This window comes from Argentina anserina, chromosome 1 (assembly GCF_933775445.1).
Source record: "Argentina anserina chromosome 1, drPotAnse1.1, whole genome shotgun sequence".
Classification (NCBI taxonomy): domain Eukaryota; kingdom Viridiplantae; phylum Streptophyta; class Magnoliopsida; order Rosales; family Rosaceae; genus Argentina; species Argentina anserina.
This window is the reverse complement of record NC_065872.1, coordinates 8756185-8772330: the sequence shown is the minus strand read 5'-3', so window position 1 is coordinate 8772330 and position 16146 is coordinate 8756185. Positions and strand designations below refer to the sequence as shown.

The 16146-nt window shown below is 37.9% G+C and overlaps 3 protein-coding genes across 3 annotated transcripts; 1 reads left to right on the top strand and 2 right to left on the bottom strand.

Annotated features, from left to right (window-relative positions):
* Nucleotides 1–3335: 3335 nt before the first annotated feature.
* On the bottom strand, nucleotides 3336–4173 carry LOC126794904 (zinc finger protein 7-like). The gene has a single exon (XM_050521703.1). The coding sequence runs from the start codon at nucleotides 4071–4073 to the stop codon at nucleotides 3429–3431; it is 645 nt and encodes a 214-aa protein (XP_050377660.1). The 5' UTR covers nucleotides 4074–4173; the 3' UTR covers nucleotides 3336–3428.
* Nucleotides 4174–8555: 4382 nt separating this feature from the next.
* On the bottom strand, nucleotides 8556–9667 carry LOC126795607 (protein NONRESPONDING TO OXYLIPINS 2, mitochondrial-like). Its single transcript, XM_050522415.1, has 2 exons — nucleotides 9348–9667; nucleotides 8556–8839 (listed from the first exon to the last, which is right to left on the bottom strand). Exons 1-2 carry the CDS (start codon nucleotides 9622–9624, stop codon nucleotides 8832–8834), a joined length of 285 nt encoding a protein of 94 aa, XP_050378372.1. The 5' UTR covers nucleotides 9625–9667; the 3' UTR covers nucleotides 8556–8831.
* Nucleotides 9668–14175: 4508 nt separating this feature from the next.
* Nucleotides 14176–16115, top strand: LOC126791672 (pentatricopeptide repeat-containing protein ELI1, chloroplastic). Its single transcript, XM_050518147.1, has one exon. The coding sequence runs from the start codon at nucleotides 14225–14227 to the stop codon at nucleotides 16082–16084; it is 1860 nt and encodes a 619-aa protein (XP_050374104.1). The 5' UTR covers nucleotides 14176–14224; the 3' UTR covers nucleotides 16085–16115.
* Nucleotides 16116–16146: the final 31 nt, after the last annotated feature.

Genomic DNA, 16146 nt, shown 5'->3' with positions numbered 1-16146 from the left:
ACCGCTATTTATATATGAACCTACGTACTTTTGGGTTAACCACTTCCGATGACTTCTTTAGGGCTATAATGGTTATGGCCCATTTGGAAAGCTCAATTTTTATTTTTATTTTCAAGACAGACTCGCCCTGCCTTACTCAAAATTTTATTGAAAGAAAAAAGATGGGCATTGGAAATTAAAACAAAGAGCAAGGATATTACAAAAGAAAAGAAAGCAATTAAGCCCACTACTTAACAACATGAATGACTTTAAATGATTGAGTTTTGCAACAAGCTAACAAAACAATAAGGAAACATATGTATCAACATCAACAGAGTACAAAGGTAAGGGAAGTGGAGTGCATCCGTAGTAAGATATTGAGTAATTACACAAGGAGGAGTTTGATGCCAAACCAACAAATTTGAAGCCGAACCCAAATTTGCCAAGCTATATGCAACATAATTCCCCTCTCTAAGTATGTGGGAGCAACGGAAATGTATTGATCAAACATAACTTGGCCTTAGGCATATTGAGAAAGCAATCCGTAACGACCATGATGTGATAAATATTGAAGAAGAGGTAATACATGCGACGTACACCACTTGTAGAATCACTCTCCAGCCAAAGGTAGTGTCATTCTGCCCAAACTCAATCCCAATAATGATACCCATTAGCTCAGCATAAAAAAAATCTCATTGACTTAAGCCTTGGCAAAAACAATCAAGATAATTCCCTCTTGCATCACGATAAATACCCATCACAAGTCACAACCAGCAGTCACATGGTCAACTTTAGCCAAGCCGTCGGTATTAAGCTTGATCACAAAATAATCGAAGAATTCCAGAAAACTAATCATAGAGTAGAAGAACTTTAGACGGTGAGTGACCCCAATCCCACAAGCAATTGAGCATCTCAATAATGAACGGGTTTATAGTTTCAAATGGAATTTTTCAAACACATTTGTTAACTTCTTTTGTTCTATATATAATGTTTAGAGTATTTTTCACCAACAGTTCATCAACTATGGTGTACCTACCAATGTGATACCTCAACTTTTAATCGTACCAATGTGATACCCAGACTCTAGTATTGCTATCATTGAAGTACTTCCGTCAGTTTTTTTTAACTTCTCCGTCATCTTAGTGACGTGGCAAGTACGTGAGGCCCACAAAGAGGGTTAAAAGACAACATTAACCCCATATGAGAGAAACAATATTTTTCCGGCCCTTTACCTTGAGAAAGACACCCAACAATTTCAATTTTGGTACTTAACACATGTATTTGAATTTCGTTAAGTTATGTGTTTCTATATTCTTATGAGATTGTGGAAATGAGATGTTCCATATAAATTTCTATATTTATTCTGTTAGTTTAACAAGTGCTAGGGTAAAAATAGAAAATGAGATTGATCTATGTTTTATCAGATTGTGGTCGACTGGTTGGCGGTAGTTCTTTAATTTAGATAAGAGACACAAATTAAGGAGTATGGAGGGAAAATTGACGCCAAAATTGGAATTGTTGGGTGTCTTTCTCAAAGTAAAGGGCCGGAAAAATATTGTTTCTCTCAGATGAGGTTAATTTTGTCTTTTAACCCTCTTTGTGGGCCTCACGTACTTGCCACGTCACCAAGATGACAGAGAAGTTGAAAAAAAACTGACGGAAGTACTTCAATGATAGCAATACTAGAGTCTGGGTATCACATTGGTACGATTAAGAGTTGAGGTATAACATTGGTAGATACACCATAGTTGAAGGACTGTTGGTGAAAAATACTCTAATGTTTAAGGCTTCATTTAGTTTGGAGTTTTTTTCACCAACAGTCCCTCAACTCTGGTGTACCTACCAATGTGATACCTCAACTCTTAATCGTACCAATGTGATACCCAGACTCTAGTATTGCTATCATTGAAGTACTTCCGTTAGTTTTTTTAAACTTTTCCGTTATCTTGGTGACGTGGCAGGTACGTGAGGCCCACAAAGAAGGTTAAAAGACAAAATTAACCTCATCTGAGAGGAGCAATGTTTTTCCCGCCCTTTACCTTGAGAAAGACACCCAACAATTCCAATTTTCGCGCCAATTTTCCCTCTATACTCCTTAATTTGTGTCTCTTATCTAAACTAAAGAACTACCGCCAACCAGTCGACCACAATCTGATAAAACCTAGATCAATCTCATTTTCTATTTTTACCTTAGCACTTGTTAAACTAACAGAATAAATATATAAATTTATATGGAACATCTCATTTCCACAATCTCATAAGAATATAAAAACACATAACTTAACGAAATTCAATATTCGTTATGAGATTGTGGAAATGAGATGTTCCATATAAATTTATATATTTATTCTGTTAGTTTAACAAGTGCTAGGGTAAAAATTGAAAATGTGATTGATCTAGGTTTTATCAGATTGTGGTCGACTGGTTGGATGTAGTTCTTTAGTTTAGATATTAGACACAAATTAAGGAGTAGGGAGTGAAAATTGGCGCCAAAATTGGAATTGTTGGGTGTCTTTCTCAAGGTAAAGGGCGGGAAAAACATTGCTCCTCTCAGATGAGGTTAATTTTGTCTTTTAACCCTCTTTGTGGGCCTCACGTACCTGCCACGTCACCAAGATAACGGAAAAGTTGAAAAAAACTGACGGAAGTACTTCAATGATAGCAATACTAGAGTCTGGGTATCACATTGGTACGATTAAGAGTTGAGATATCACATTGGTAGGTACACCAGAATTGAGTGACTGTTGGTGGAAAAAACTCTTTAGTTTGAGACTACTCGATCTCAAGTGTGATACACATTCTTTTTTAGTTCATTGAACTTCATTCTACAAAATCTTCCAGTTATGCCTAGAGTTCTGAGCATCTTTCAGTTTCAGCCGAAAAGGAGTTCTAAGGTCTCGATCACCTAGTCAAATAAGCCCATTGGTCCAAATTATCCAAACCACTAAATTTTAAGGTCTCAACTGTAGTTGGGCAACTGCCTTCGCAATTTCGTTTGCCGACAACGTGTTCTATATTTTCAGTACTAAAGCAGAAACTGAATTATTGTTCGTACAATTGAAAGTTTGGCGTTGTAGTATGCTATAATAATTTTTAGGATGGATAGCAAGTACATATGTCCCATCTTATCAAATGAAAGACTAAAGAGCTAGAGATATATAGTTCATCATGCACCTAACTAGTATTTTCCATTTGGTACTTGTGAAGGATGAAGTTATGATTTTCTGTTCTGGTTCATCCTCCAATTTTGGTTCAAAATCGAACTTCTAATATTAAACGCAAAAGACAATATAAGATTGATCTATAAAATCAAATATTTCGGAGACAGAGAGATAAATGATCTAAACTTATTATCATGATCGAAACATGTATTTATTGGATGGAGAAATGAAACAACAAGAATTTAGCTTCAAAATTACAACAAGATGAAGCATTAAGCAAAACTGGAATTACAGCCGTAAATTTAAGTCGAGCTGTTTATTGTGTACATGATCTGATTGATGATGATCATGTGTACTACTTGGTAATCTGTGTTCCACCCGAAAACTTCCGGGCCAAAACATATCCATGGCATTTTCAAGCATGAATGGTGTCCACGACACTCCAAAACCAGTGCTAAAACCATCGAAGCCGGAGCGAGCCACCGTTGAAGATCCATCTCTGGTTTGCTTCTGCACCAGTGAATGAGGCTGAACACAAAGTGAACGAGCCGCTACAGTATTGATGGGAAACCCCATCATCGTTGTCATCATCATTCTATGAGATTGGTACCTCTTTGCAGCTCCTCTTTCTCTTTTATGTGCATTCTGATGGCCTCCCAAGGCTTGTGAGCTATAGAACTTCCTCATGCAGAAGTTGCATGAGAAAACCTTATTGCTGCTGCTACTACTACTGCCCGGTTTTGACGATGGATCTTTTTTATTGAGGCTCAAGCTCAACCAGTCTCCCAAATGATCATCTTCATGATGATCAGCTACTCCTTTACCATCATCATGATCACTTTGCTTTGACTCAAAACCCTGGTTGGTTTCCGCAATCTCATATGCTTCCTTCTCTCGATATTCCTCTTCTGCTTCTGCCCCAGTGGAAATCATTGCATTAATCAAACACCACTTCAATTAAAAAGCTGCAATAATGGAGAGTTTTTTTAAAGAGGCTTGAAGAAATGGGTGAGATTGGCCTTAAATAGAACCTGAGCAATTTTCATGTACGTGTCCAAGAAGGGAAAGGCATCATAATGGAGGAGGAATGTGTAGATGTTTTATATATAAAAAAAGTGTAGATGTTTTATAACGCTTGAAGCTTTTTAAGGCAAGGGGATGGCATATGCTTATGTCATCTAATAGTATTGGCCATTATTTCAAGATTAGGATTCCTACATAGTTCCATACTGATCTTTCCTCTCACACCTTCGTAGCATCAAATGTGAATGATTCTTATGGATGAATACTCATAACCCCTAGCTTTTACCTAATAAAAATGTCATTAACTGAAAGCAAATATTTAGCTGGGTATCCTTGTGCTATTGTTAATTAGCTTTTTTGATATATTGACCTAGATCATGTCTATGAAGGAAAAATGCTTAATGTCCACTTTGAGATTATTCTTCTCCATAATTTGATCCACTCTTCTGGAGGCTTTGCGAATTGAGATGTCTGTAGTAGCACAATGATGTTTTTGGGCCGGGTGGCCTAGGGGTCCCTAGATAATCAAAACTAAAATAACATGAACATGAATGGAGCTCATACAACATTAGATAAGCTAGTTGGAAGACATTATCAATGAGTGCAGTCGAAAACATGCATAGTAAATGCATGTTTAGAAGAGTTCTAACTAGGCCCGGGACTTTAGACCCGAGAGCTGTTTAGATCTGTCGGAACCGCACCGAAATGATCAATTCGATTCAATTTCAAAAAAAAATTACTAATTTTAGAGGAACCGTATCGAAACAACTGATTCAATTCAATTCTGATTTTTTTTAAATGATTTTGAAACCTTTAGAACCAGTCTTCACAACTATATAAGAAAAACCACTAAAAAAAACATTTTTTTATCACCGCATCTCTCATCACTTTCTTTTCTTTACTTCTTCAACTCCTACTAAGCACTATATAAACTAACAAAACTATACACTTTGTCTTACGCCCTTACTTCCTTTGTTCCTCTACCCACTTCCTATACTCCCTAAAATCCAAAATATCATAGGTTTTGGAACCATAAAAACCTGAAAACTGATCTGATATTTGCGGTTCCGGTTCATTCCGATTTCGGAAGCAAATGATTAAATCTGGACCGTTTTTTCTTTTCTGATTCCAGATTTAGTTCTGAGAAAAAAATCATTATTTTGGAACCAGTTACGGGGATAGTTCTAACTTCCAAGTCCCTACCCAAACAAACATGCATCATATGCCCTTCTGCTCCATACTGCAGATTTACCCATATAAATAAATACATGTTGGATCTAGAGAAAAACATCCACCATTCATCATTTTGTGCCCGACGTGTAATCTATATATGATCAAAACCATTCCATTTTTAAGTTTATCTAAACATACATACTATCAAAAAAAACATCATGTTACTTATTTTCAAATCGACTCATAAAAAACACTTGATACATCTGTATGATATGAAAAAGTGAAGGATTCCAACCATTGAATTACAGGCCAAAAAAGAGTTTGGCATATGAAATTTATTAATGGATCCCACTACAGAAAATTTGGACCATTTCCTTCTGTCATATATATTTATGATCATATGCTGGAACTGCAACAGGTTAGCTGCATAATATTAAGATCCAGAACTCATGTACGTTGATTAGCATGTGGTGTTTGTCCCTAGATGAAGGGATGAAGGTGGGCCATTTTATAGTGTACCTCAGTTTTCTAGTTAGCTCTAGGCAAAGCACTCTGGTTTATCATTATCACAACAATGCCAATTCCAACTCCTATACTCCCCACCATGTTCATATAAAACAAAACAGTCAATATATCACCAAAACTAACTGAAGAGAGGCAAACCTTAAGCTCACAATGTTGAGGTGCCTCATTGGTTCATACATATGCACTTACTGATACGCACTTACAAAGGTTCTTTCGAGTCGGTTTATCACATTTGGTGTTCTGATGATCGATCAACAACGTTTCTGGTAAATGTATTATTCTGACTTTACTCTAAGCAGTGTAACATGCCTTATTCGAAGACGCACTAACCCCAGGAACGAGTTCACACATGTAGTTCTGAACCAATGAGAACAATTGGAGTTATTGAAGATGCCATTATGAACAATTTGTGCAAATTATATGATGCATTTGTAATCGAAAAAAAAATTATGCATTAGTGCCAACTTTAATAAAAGGGTGTAGAGGACCCAGCAGTGACATTACATAGTGATAAAAAAAAAAGCATGATGAAGAAGTAGGATGTCTATTTTCAAATGGGATTGTCTTTCAAACAAGAGAGGATCAAAATTATGCATATGTCTTGGAGTTGGTGGGGCTCTGTACATGTACAATAGGAGAAGTGCAACCTGAACCACACTTGTGCTTATTCTCAGATATCAGAATCTAGCTGTTCTCATAAAGGTTTCATTATAATAAGAGAAGAAAACAAAACAGGATCACTCAGTTTCTCAAGGGTGTGATCCTTAAGGTTCATTTGAGCTATCATATTTTTGGCAGTGTTGGATTGATGAGTCAGATGATATGAGATTAAACTTAACACAAAAAAATCTAATCTCCAACTGAGAACACCCAATACCTTCATCTGTTTCATAAAGTAACACAAGGTAATTGGAAATAATTTAATGAAAGTGGTAGTCATCTGGATCTTACTTCTATTCTATCAATTTCAGCTTTCTGTGCTTATTGAGCTGAGCTTAACCATCTTATCCCAGAAGGAAAGCACTTCGATCAGGTGCTGATGCCCAATGAAAGCAGCAGATGATACCCCTCAGCTTATACGCATAATAAACTATCAAATATACCAAATGAGGGAGTTAGTTCAAACCTTATGCCAAGGCAAGCAAGCCCTAGTATTTTTACCAGGAGGGCTCTTATTCTATATATATATTTTAAATAATTCAATACTAACTTAATTTTAATAATAAGTGGATACGAAGGCTCTTCTGAGGAAGAAAATGACTTGAGAGCTACTCTTGGGTCTGCAAAGATCTAATTGCTGATGCAACCAGCAAGGCCCCTCCTCAAATATTGTTTCTTCATTTGCTCTTGTAAACAAGCGATAGAGACTTTCCCTCGACGCCTATCTATTTGCCTAGTCATTCCACACTAAATTTGTTATCCAAGTAGTCTCAACTGAATTTAATGGGTTCGTCCGAGCCCCAATAGAATTCAAAGAAGCAAAGAACTCTACAAGCAATGAGACTTACAAGAGCTTTCTGGTTGAGCACTGCTGAAAAGAACTCTACAAGCAATTCATTACAAAGCAGAACCAACTTTAAACAGATAGAGAACGGGGAATGTGGTTTAGCTCTGCCATCAGTCCAATTTTTTCTTTCTGGAGAGACTCCTATTATTACTTTAAGCTACAGACAGCCAACCATGAGCCCCTTGAAAAGAAAGTGATAGTGAGTCAGTGACAGCAGTTATGTCTACCACAAGCTACTATGCTTGTTTCTGTGTCTGAAAATCCAAACATATCGTGAGTCTGACTCCAGCCTTTCAAAGTGCAACACTCAGGTTTACTTGGCCCATATTGACCAAAAAAAGTTTACTTGGCCCTTCAATCAGTCCAAATAGCAAATTAACCCAGATGCTCAAGTGCAGCGGGGTAGTGTGTGCCTGGTGAGGTTCAAACACCAGCATGTGAAGCAAGGGAATAAACCACTATAATGCTCATTAGCACATAAGCAAACACCAGCATCTTGCCCTGTTACTAAACCCCAAATATCATTGTGCCCTTCAGGTGCACAAATCTTCCAGCAATTTCGAGACACCTAACATTAATTAACCAAAAGAGAAGGCTAAGAGGTTACAAAACAGTGAACAGGGAGTCCACCAGACTGAAGAGTGATGAGTACAATCTTCTTCAATAATTCTAACGAAACATCAAAATGAAACTACATTTTTCACCACTCAATTCCATAACAGTGAGACACCAAGAATCGTTTTGGGTCCTAAAGCAAGAAAACAACACGCAGGGACGTGCATATACAGAGAAGAGACCATTTCATTAAGATGAACAACTTGCAGTCTATACAAAACATGTTTTTCATGTTTACCTGTATCTTAAAGAGGGTCTGATATTTGTTACAGTCTAACAGAAACAACTGAGCAATCATGGAGCTTGAAGCTAAAAGACATATTACGAATGTGCAATTAAAGAGATCAATTCATCAAGATGAACCAACTTGCATTCTATATGAAATGTGTTGCATAAAGTTCATGTTCATAAAGAGGGTCTGACATTAGTTAAAATCCAACAGAAACAACTTGAGCAATTATAACGCTTGAAAGCTACTAAGGACAGTTACTAATTTGACTTAGCTTCTGTAAGATCTATAAGATTAAGCCAATAACAAATGCAGAAAAGGGGATGACCAAATGAACACACACAAAAAAAACTTTTATTTGGATTGCGAATGTTAAGACACAATTAATATGAAGAACTAAATTATATGATCATGTCCTCTAAAGATAACAGCCTCTACAAGTCATATTGCCTTTAACAAAAGGTACAAAATAGTTGTGAAAAACTTGACTACTACACTTTGAAATCACTTCCTATGCAATAATATCAAGGTAAGGAGCACGGAACCCTTCCCCTCTCAAATGTACTACTAACCCCACCTAATGGACAGCTCTTGCTGTGTTGATCCAAGCCAAGTATGCTCAAGTACCTAAAACGCAGGCAGAGGACCAGTAAGCTGGTGTTGTAACTTTCAATACCCAAATAATTGAATTTTAACGTACACCCCTACAGCCATTCACTAGAGACCATACATTATAATTGAGTCGGCAGTTCTAAAGCATCGCACTCACCATTCTCACAACAACTTGCATATACGACTTTCATAGACCACCACCATACTCCATAAGGGATAACCACAACAAAACTAAATACAAACAGAGACAATAGTTCAAGTCAAAACATAGCAAAACTCCACTGCATTTCAATCATGGGTTTAAGCTAGTTTTACAATCACGTTTATTATTACTGCATACAAATAGTTTGAAAGGTTCTCACTTTCCTCACTAAAATGAAATTTCTCATAATCTAAAGTTCACATCTTTACATGTAACTAAAGAATAAGCAACGAAACACTTCAATAAGCAACCAAATTCACAAATAAGCAACAAAAAATTCACTTAGCAACGAAAAAAGAAAGAGTGCGTACAATTACGAACCCTGAGACAACTCGCAGAAAGCGCGGGCTTCGACGGCGATGTGGCTGGTCATGCGAACGGAGGCGACGGCGCTGTGGAGCGGAAGCAGCGACTGAGCGCAGGCCAGCTGTCCCACATTGGCGGGAAGAGAGAATAGACTCCGGCGAGAGGCGGGGCCGAGATTGCGGAGCGGAGGAGAGCGAGGGAGGGATGGGAGCGAAGGGGATGATCGGAGGGCGGAGGATCTCGCGGCGGAGATCAGAGATCTTGAGAGGGACGATCCACCGCGCAAGGCCATGGTTGGGAGTTTTGAGAAATTGGGAAAATGAGGAGAAAGAAGAAGGGTTTAATCTAGGGTTTTGGAAGTTTTGAGTCGTTATCTGAAGTAATTTGGGCCAGTCTGCAAAAGTCCTTGGGCCAGTTTGGTTTTCTTCCTCACTCGGGTCATTCCTCAAGGGTGACCTACTCGCTACTGACTTTCTTAAAGCATCTCCACACTTGAAAGTTAAAACCTTGATAGGACTGAACAATATCTTGGAAAAGAAATAAATTTGTCGACTACTTTCTATTTTTCCATTTTTTTAAACTCATAACATGTGTCTAATTCCTCAATTATTATCTAATTTTGTGTTGAGAAAAGATACATGACATGAGTTTAATATAATTTGCACAAGGTGGGCAAATAAAAGATGATCGATAAATTTACTTCTTCTTGGAAATGCTCTCTTAAATCATGAACATACTTTTCCTGCCTCATGCTCCATATCAACACCATGATTTCATATAAGCAGCATATGGCAACAGGGGAAACATGGGTCAATTAAACTCTCAGTGGTAATGTGATGTAAATAATATAGGAAATATGAGCCTCCCCACAAAATTGCTATGAACAGTGCAACACCGACTCTCTCTTTCTGTGTTTTAATTTTGAAATTTAGCCGTTACAATTTAAACACCCACCCAAAAAGGTTCAATGAGATTCGAAAGAAGTTAGTCTTATTTACTGAGATTCTTGTATTATTTTTCAAATAGAACTACGAATACAATGTATAACAACAAACTCATTTCTTTTATATATCTAAAACAAATATACTTCCATAAAAAATAAACATATTTATGTATCCTTAATTGCATTCTCAACAGCTCTGAGTTTTCTTAGAGTTTCTCTCCAAACCCTTATTTACTATAAAAATTTAAATAAAAAAACTTTATGTCAATACAAAAGCAGGGGCGAAACCATTTGGCGGGCAAGTAGGATTATAGCCTAGACGAAAATCGCCCTTAAATATTTTCTAGTATATGTGTTATTCTCATTGAACTTTTAGTTGGTTGAGGCTAAAGGCTAAGTACAATTATACTTAAGCAGGGCTAGTTATGGGTTCAATTCTCACATTTCTCTTTTGGTTTTTCTTTTTCTCCTCCTTCCTAATTCTTTTTTTTTCATTTTTTTCTCTATTCTTATACTTTACGGCTATGTCTACTATGTTCTATTAGAAAATCTATATTTATTTCTATTTTTTCCCATTTTCTCACTATTTTTCTTTAATTACAATATATTCTTTAAGATTTCTATAAAACAAATTTGTGGCTAAAACCAGCCCTACCCATTCTTCGTTCCTGCAACTGTACAAAATCATGTTTATAAAATTAGCAAGAAAATATCATGCTCCCAACAAGATTAACTTGTTATTCAAATTAAGACATGTCATTGTTATGCGGTTACACACTTTAGTAGTAAAAAACATATTGATCAAATTTTACAATGAACAAGCAAAATTATAAATTAGTTAAGACATACCAACAAAAGCAAGCAAATGAGCCTAATCCATGTAAAACGAGAAATAACAAAAGAGAAGGTATATATTAGAAAACGAAAAAAACCGACATAAATAGAACCCTTTACATATATATACAAAACATAGAGAAACAAATTGTTGCAATTGTAACGGCCATGTTAAAAAAAGAAAAAATAATGGTCACAGTCTACAACATAAATATGACCAGTAGCAACCTAGTAGGTATGGCTAGATTTGTAGGTATACCAACCTCATTTTCCCAGTAGCATGTACAAATTAACCAACACATAATTGGTATGAAAAATCTACCATTTAAACTAACTAATAACGTTGGTATACCGACTAATTGGTACGGTTGGTACTTAGTTTGTACAGTTGGTAATGGATTTCCACCAACATATTTATGGCCCAAAAATTTAAAGACCAAATTCAAATAAGTTATAACAAATAACAAAACAAATCCAAAGTCTTATACATAGGAGTGGGCACGGGACGGGATGGGACGGGACGGGGGTCATCCCACGTCCCGTCCCACTCTTTTGAATCGGGATGGGATCGGGACGGGACGAGGGTTTTTAAGAATGCATCACACTCGTGATTAATCCCGGTTGGGACGGGACGGGACAAATCTCACATTCTTATGAAGTTAAATAAAAACCTATTTTTTTATTTTTTTTCATAACAAAGTAATATTTAATAATAAAATTTTAACAAAAAAAGGCATATTATGTTCAAAATATTATAATTTACCATTATTATTTGAGTTGATATAATTTTAGAGTTATTAATTAGTTTCATTTTGATACAAATATATAAGAATTTTTAAATTTTCATTAAAGGTGGGACGGGACGGGACGAAGCGGGATATAAATTATTCGTCTCACGTCTCATCCCACTATTATGAAGCGGGACGAGATCGGGACGGGACGAACGTTTTTAGACCTCCGTCCCGTCCCGTCCCATGAATTTCGGAACGGGATCGGGATGGGATCGGGATTTCTGGTTTTTATGCCCACCCCTACTTATACAACTTCAAGCAAATTACCAAATACAAAGTCATAAATTGAACATGTCAAAATCCAAAAATCATAAATTTAACAAAAATCTACAATTGAGATTTGTTTTTCACTAAATATATAGTTGAGAATTTAAGGATATATATATATATATATATATATATATATATATATTTGCTTTGGTATGGTTGCCGCAATTTTTGGTGTCAACCACTACCGTGCTGCAAACTTTCAATTGAGGATTCTGACAACCGTTGCCACTACTATTGATGTGGTTGCCGTTAGATTGGTTACCATCAGTTATTGTTCGGTTTCGGTTGCCGACCGTAGAGAGAGAATCTGATATAGCAGAAATAGAGAGAGAAACTTTAGATCAAATCGATGAAAGAGGAACACAAGTGTTTTCTTGATGAATGAGAATGAAATAAAAGGAAAATAAAAGGTTGGGTCTAGGAAGAACAATATAGAACTACCTCATCTTTTTAAGAAGAAAAAGAATACAAAGACAAGATGGTATAATAAGATTGAAAGTGGAGAAGATTAAATATTATCTAAAATCATCACGCTAATTAAGAATATAAATTTTGTTTTGCACGAGTTGTTGCAAGTGCAGTAATTGACTAGTGGTAGTTAGCTTCAACTTGAATGGAGGAAGACTAAGTTCGAGTCACCATGGATGCATATATTAGAAAAAAAAATTTCTTCATAAAACTCATATTTCGGTTGGTACGACATACCATGATATATGAACGATTGGTATATGAATTGGTTGGATTGAAATTGTGTACCATTGCCAACCCTACTACCACTGTATGAACAATACCACTGACCAACTCAAAAATAGTATATAGTAAATGAGTTTTAGCTTTTAAGGTAAATGTTTCAATGCATAAGTATGTTGTACTTGTATGTTTTAGTTATTACTATACTAAGGGGAGTATATATGTGACGCCTTGTTAGGGAAGCTAGCATGCAAGTAAGTTACGAATCTCACATCGTCCGCGGGAGAGTGGAAGTTGTGCTTATATGAGCAGGGTCAGCTTCTCATAGTGAGACTCGTTTTGGGGTGTTACCTCAAGAACAAACTCGTGCGGGCCAGTGGGTCCAAAGCGGACAATATCTCAGCTATGTGGATTGGACTGTTACATATGGTATCAGAGCCTGTCCGTGACTCAAAGTGTGTGACGAGGACGTCGGCCCCTTAAGAGGGTGGATTGTGATGCTTACTAGGGAAACTAACATGTAGGTAGGTCACGAATCCCACATCGCCCTCGGGAAAGTGGAAGTTGTGCTTATATTAGTAAAGTCATCTTCCCATAATGTGACGCATTTTGGGGTGCTACCTCAAGAACAAACCCGTGCGGACCAGTGGGCCGAAAGCATATAATATCTTAGCTATGTTGACTTGACTGTTACAATATATATATAACTGAAAGATTGTATGAGCCTACTGTAGCCTAGATAGAATTTTGTTTGTGGTATAAAAAGAAAAATCATATCCTTATCGTGAATTCATCATCTCTGAATCCATAGGTTACATGCTCAATCACACCCTGTATAAATACAAATATATTTTCTTATAAATGGATTGTAACTCAAGTTAAACTCAAGTGAAGCTCAATCATTAAGCTTAACCTTAATCACTCGATGACTCCAAGTTAAAATTAGACTGTTCTTTGGCTATATATAGTAAACAACAGTATGTTATGTCGTTTTCTCCATTTCCCTTAAAACTTTGGAATATCTTCCTTTGATGAAATCGACCTTCAGCAATGCAATCTTATTATTTGTAATTGCTCTATACTGTTTAACCAAACTCACTTTTATTTTTTTAGTAAACAACTAAACATGTCTTTCTGGATCGTTCTTCCTTCACATATGGCAACCAAATTCTGTCAAGATAATTATCATAAACGGTATAACGACTATCAAGTCCACAGCATGCAATAAACAACTTCTATATTTAAAAAACAATTGCCACAGACCCTTAAGAAAATAAAACTTCTCAGCTGTGCCTGTTTGTCTCAAGATTTTATATAACTACTTGATGGCGCCAAAAGTTTAAGAAATTTTAGGCGACTTAGCCATGAGCTCCACCACCCCTTTGGCCACCACCACCGCTCCAACCCGCCACCACCCACCGTCAATCGACAGACTCACATCCCTACTCGACAAGCCCCACTCAGTCCACCACCTCCTCCAAACCCACGCGCTTCTCCTCCGCCACAATATCCACACTCACCCAATCCTCAACTTCAAGCTCCAACGCTCCTACGCCTCCTTCAACCGCCTCGACTACTCCGTCGCCCTCTTCCGCCGCACCCAAAACCCCACCGTCTTCTTCTGGACCTCCATCATCAACTCCCACTCCAAACGCGGCCTTCACGACTTAGCTCTCACGTACTACACCGAAATGGTCACCAACGGAGTCGAACCTAATTGCTTCACTTTCTCTGCATTGTTGAAATCGTGCCCCATTATCGCCGGCAAAGCCCTTCATTGTCAGACAATTAAGTTGGAGTTTGATTCACATGTGTATGTCAGGACCGGCCTTGTGGATGTGTATGCAAGAGGAGGAGATGTTGCGGCTGCTAGACTGCTGTTTGATACAATGCCTGAGAGGAGTTTGGTTTCGTTAACGACGATGATTACTTGCTACGCGAAGCGAGGAGAGGTGGATGAGGCGCGGGCGCTGTTTGATGGGATGAAAGAGAGGGATGTGGTGTGTTGGAATGTGATGATTGATGCGTATGCGCAGCATGGGATGCCGAATGAGGCTTTGTTGCTGTTTCGTAGAATGGTTGTGGAGAAAGTTAAGCCGAATGGAGTGACTGTGCTGTCGTTGCTCTCTGCTTGTGGGCAGATTGGTGCTCTTGAGTCTGGTAGGTGGGTTCATTCGTATGTTGAGAATAATGGGATTCGGATTGATGTGCAGGTTGGTTCAGCTTTGATTGATATGTATTGTAAGTGTGGTAGTTGGGAGGATGCGCGGCTGGTTTTCGATAGGATTGGTGGGAAGGATGTTGTTGTTTGGAATTCGATGATTGTTGGGTATGCAATTCATGGATTGAGCCTAGAGGCATTGGAGTTGTTCAGTGAGATGTGTAGACTTGGGTACCAGCCTACGGATATAACATTCATTGGTGTCTTGAATGCTTGTGCTTATGCTGGTTTGGTCAGTGAGGGAGAAGCTTTCTTCAGTTCAATGAAGGATGAATATGGGATCGAACCAAAGATTGAGCATTATGGATGCATGGTCAATCTTCTCAGCCGTGCTGGGAAAGTAGAAGAAGCGTATGAGTTTGTCAAGAGCATGAAGATTGAGCCTGATCCAGTCTTATGGGGGACTTTGCTAGGAGCCTGTAGACTCCATGGTAATATTTCTTTGGGAGAAAAGATAGCAGAGTACCTTGTTGGACAAGACCTTGCGAATTCGGGGACATATATACTTCTTTCTAACATCTATGCCGCAGCTGGGAACTGGGATGGGGTGGCAAAGGTGAGGACCTTGATGAGAAACAGTGGGATTCAGAAGGAGCCTGGTTGCAGCTCGATCGAAGTGAATAACAAGGTACATGAGTTCGTTGCTGGAGATAAGAAGTGTCCGAGGAGCAGAGAGGTATACGCCATGATCGAGGAGATAAATGGGTGGCTTAAGGCCGAGGGCTACACCCCACAGACAGAAACAGTGCTGCATGATCTAGCGGAGAGGGAAAAGGCACAATCCCTTGAAGTTCATAGTGAGAAGCTTGCAATCGCTTTCGGGCTGATCAGTACTCAGCCTGGAACTACCCTCAAAATCGTGAAGAACCTCCGTGTCTGTTCCGACTGTCATGCTGTGACCAAGTTGATTTCAAAAATCACTGGAAGAAAGATTGTGATGAGGGACAGAAACAGGTTTCACCACTTTGTAAATGGTTCTTGCTCTTGTGGTGATTACTGGTAACTAAAAATTACCACCTACTCATACCTTGGCAGCCCGCCTGTATTGTAACTTTCATCTCACTA

Coding starts and splice junctions, on each gene's coding strand:
- LOC126794904 (XM_050521703.1), bottom strand. CDS start 4,073: ATGATTTCCACTGGGGCAGAAGCAGAAGAGGAATATCGAGAGAAGGAA.
- LOC126795607 (XM_050522415.1), bottom strand. CDS start 9,624: ATGGCCTTGCGCGGTGGATCGTCCCTCTCAAGATCTCTGATCTCCGCC.
- LOC126791672 (XM_050518147.1), top strand. CDS start 14,225: ATGAGCTCCACCACCCCTTTGGCCACCACCACCGCTCCAACCCGCCAC.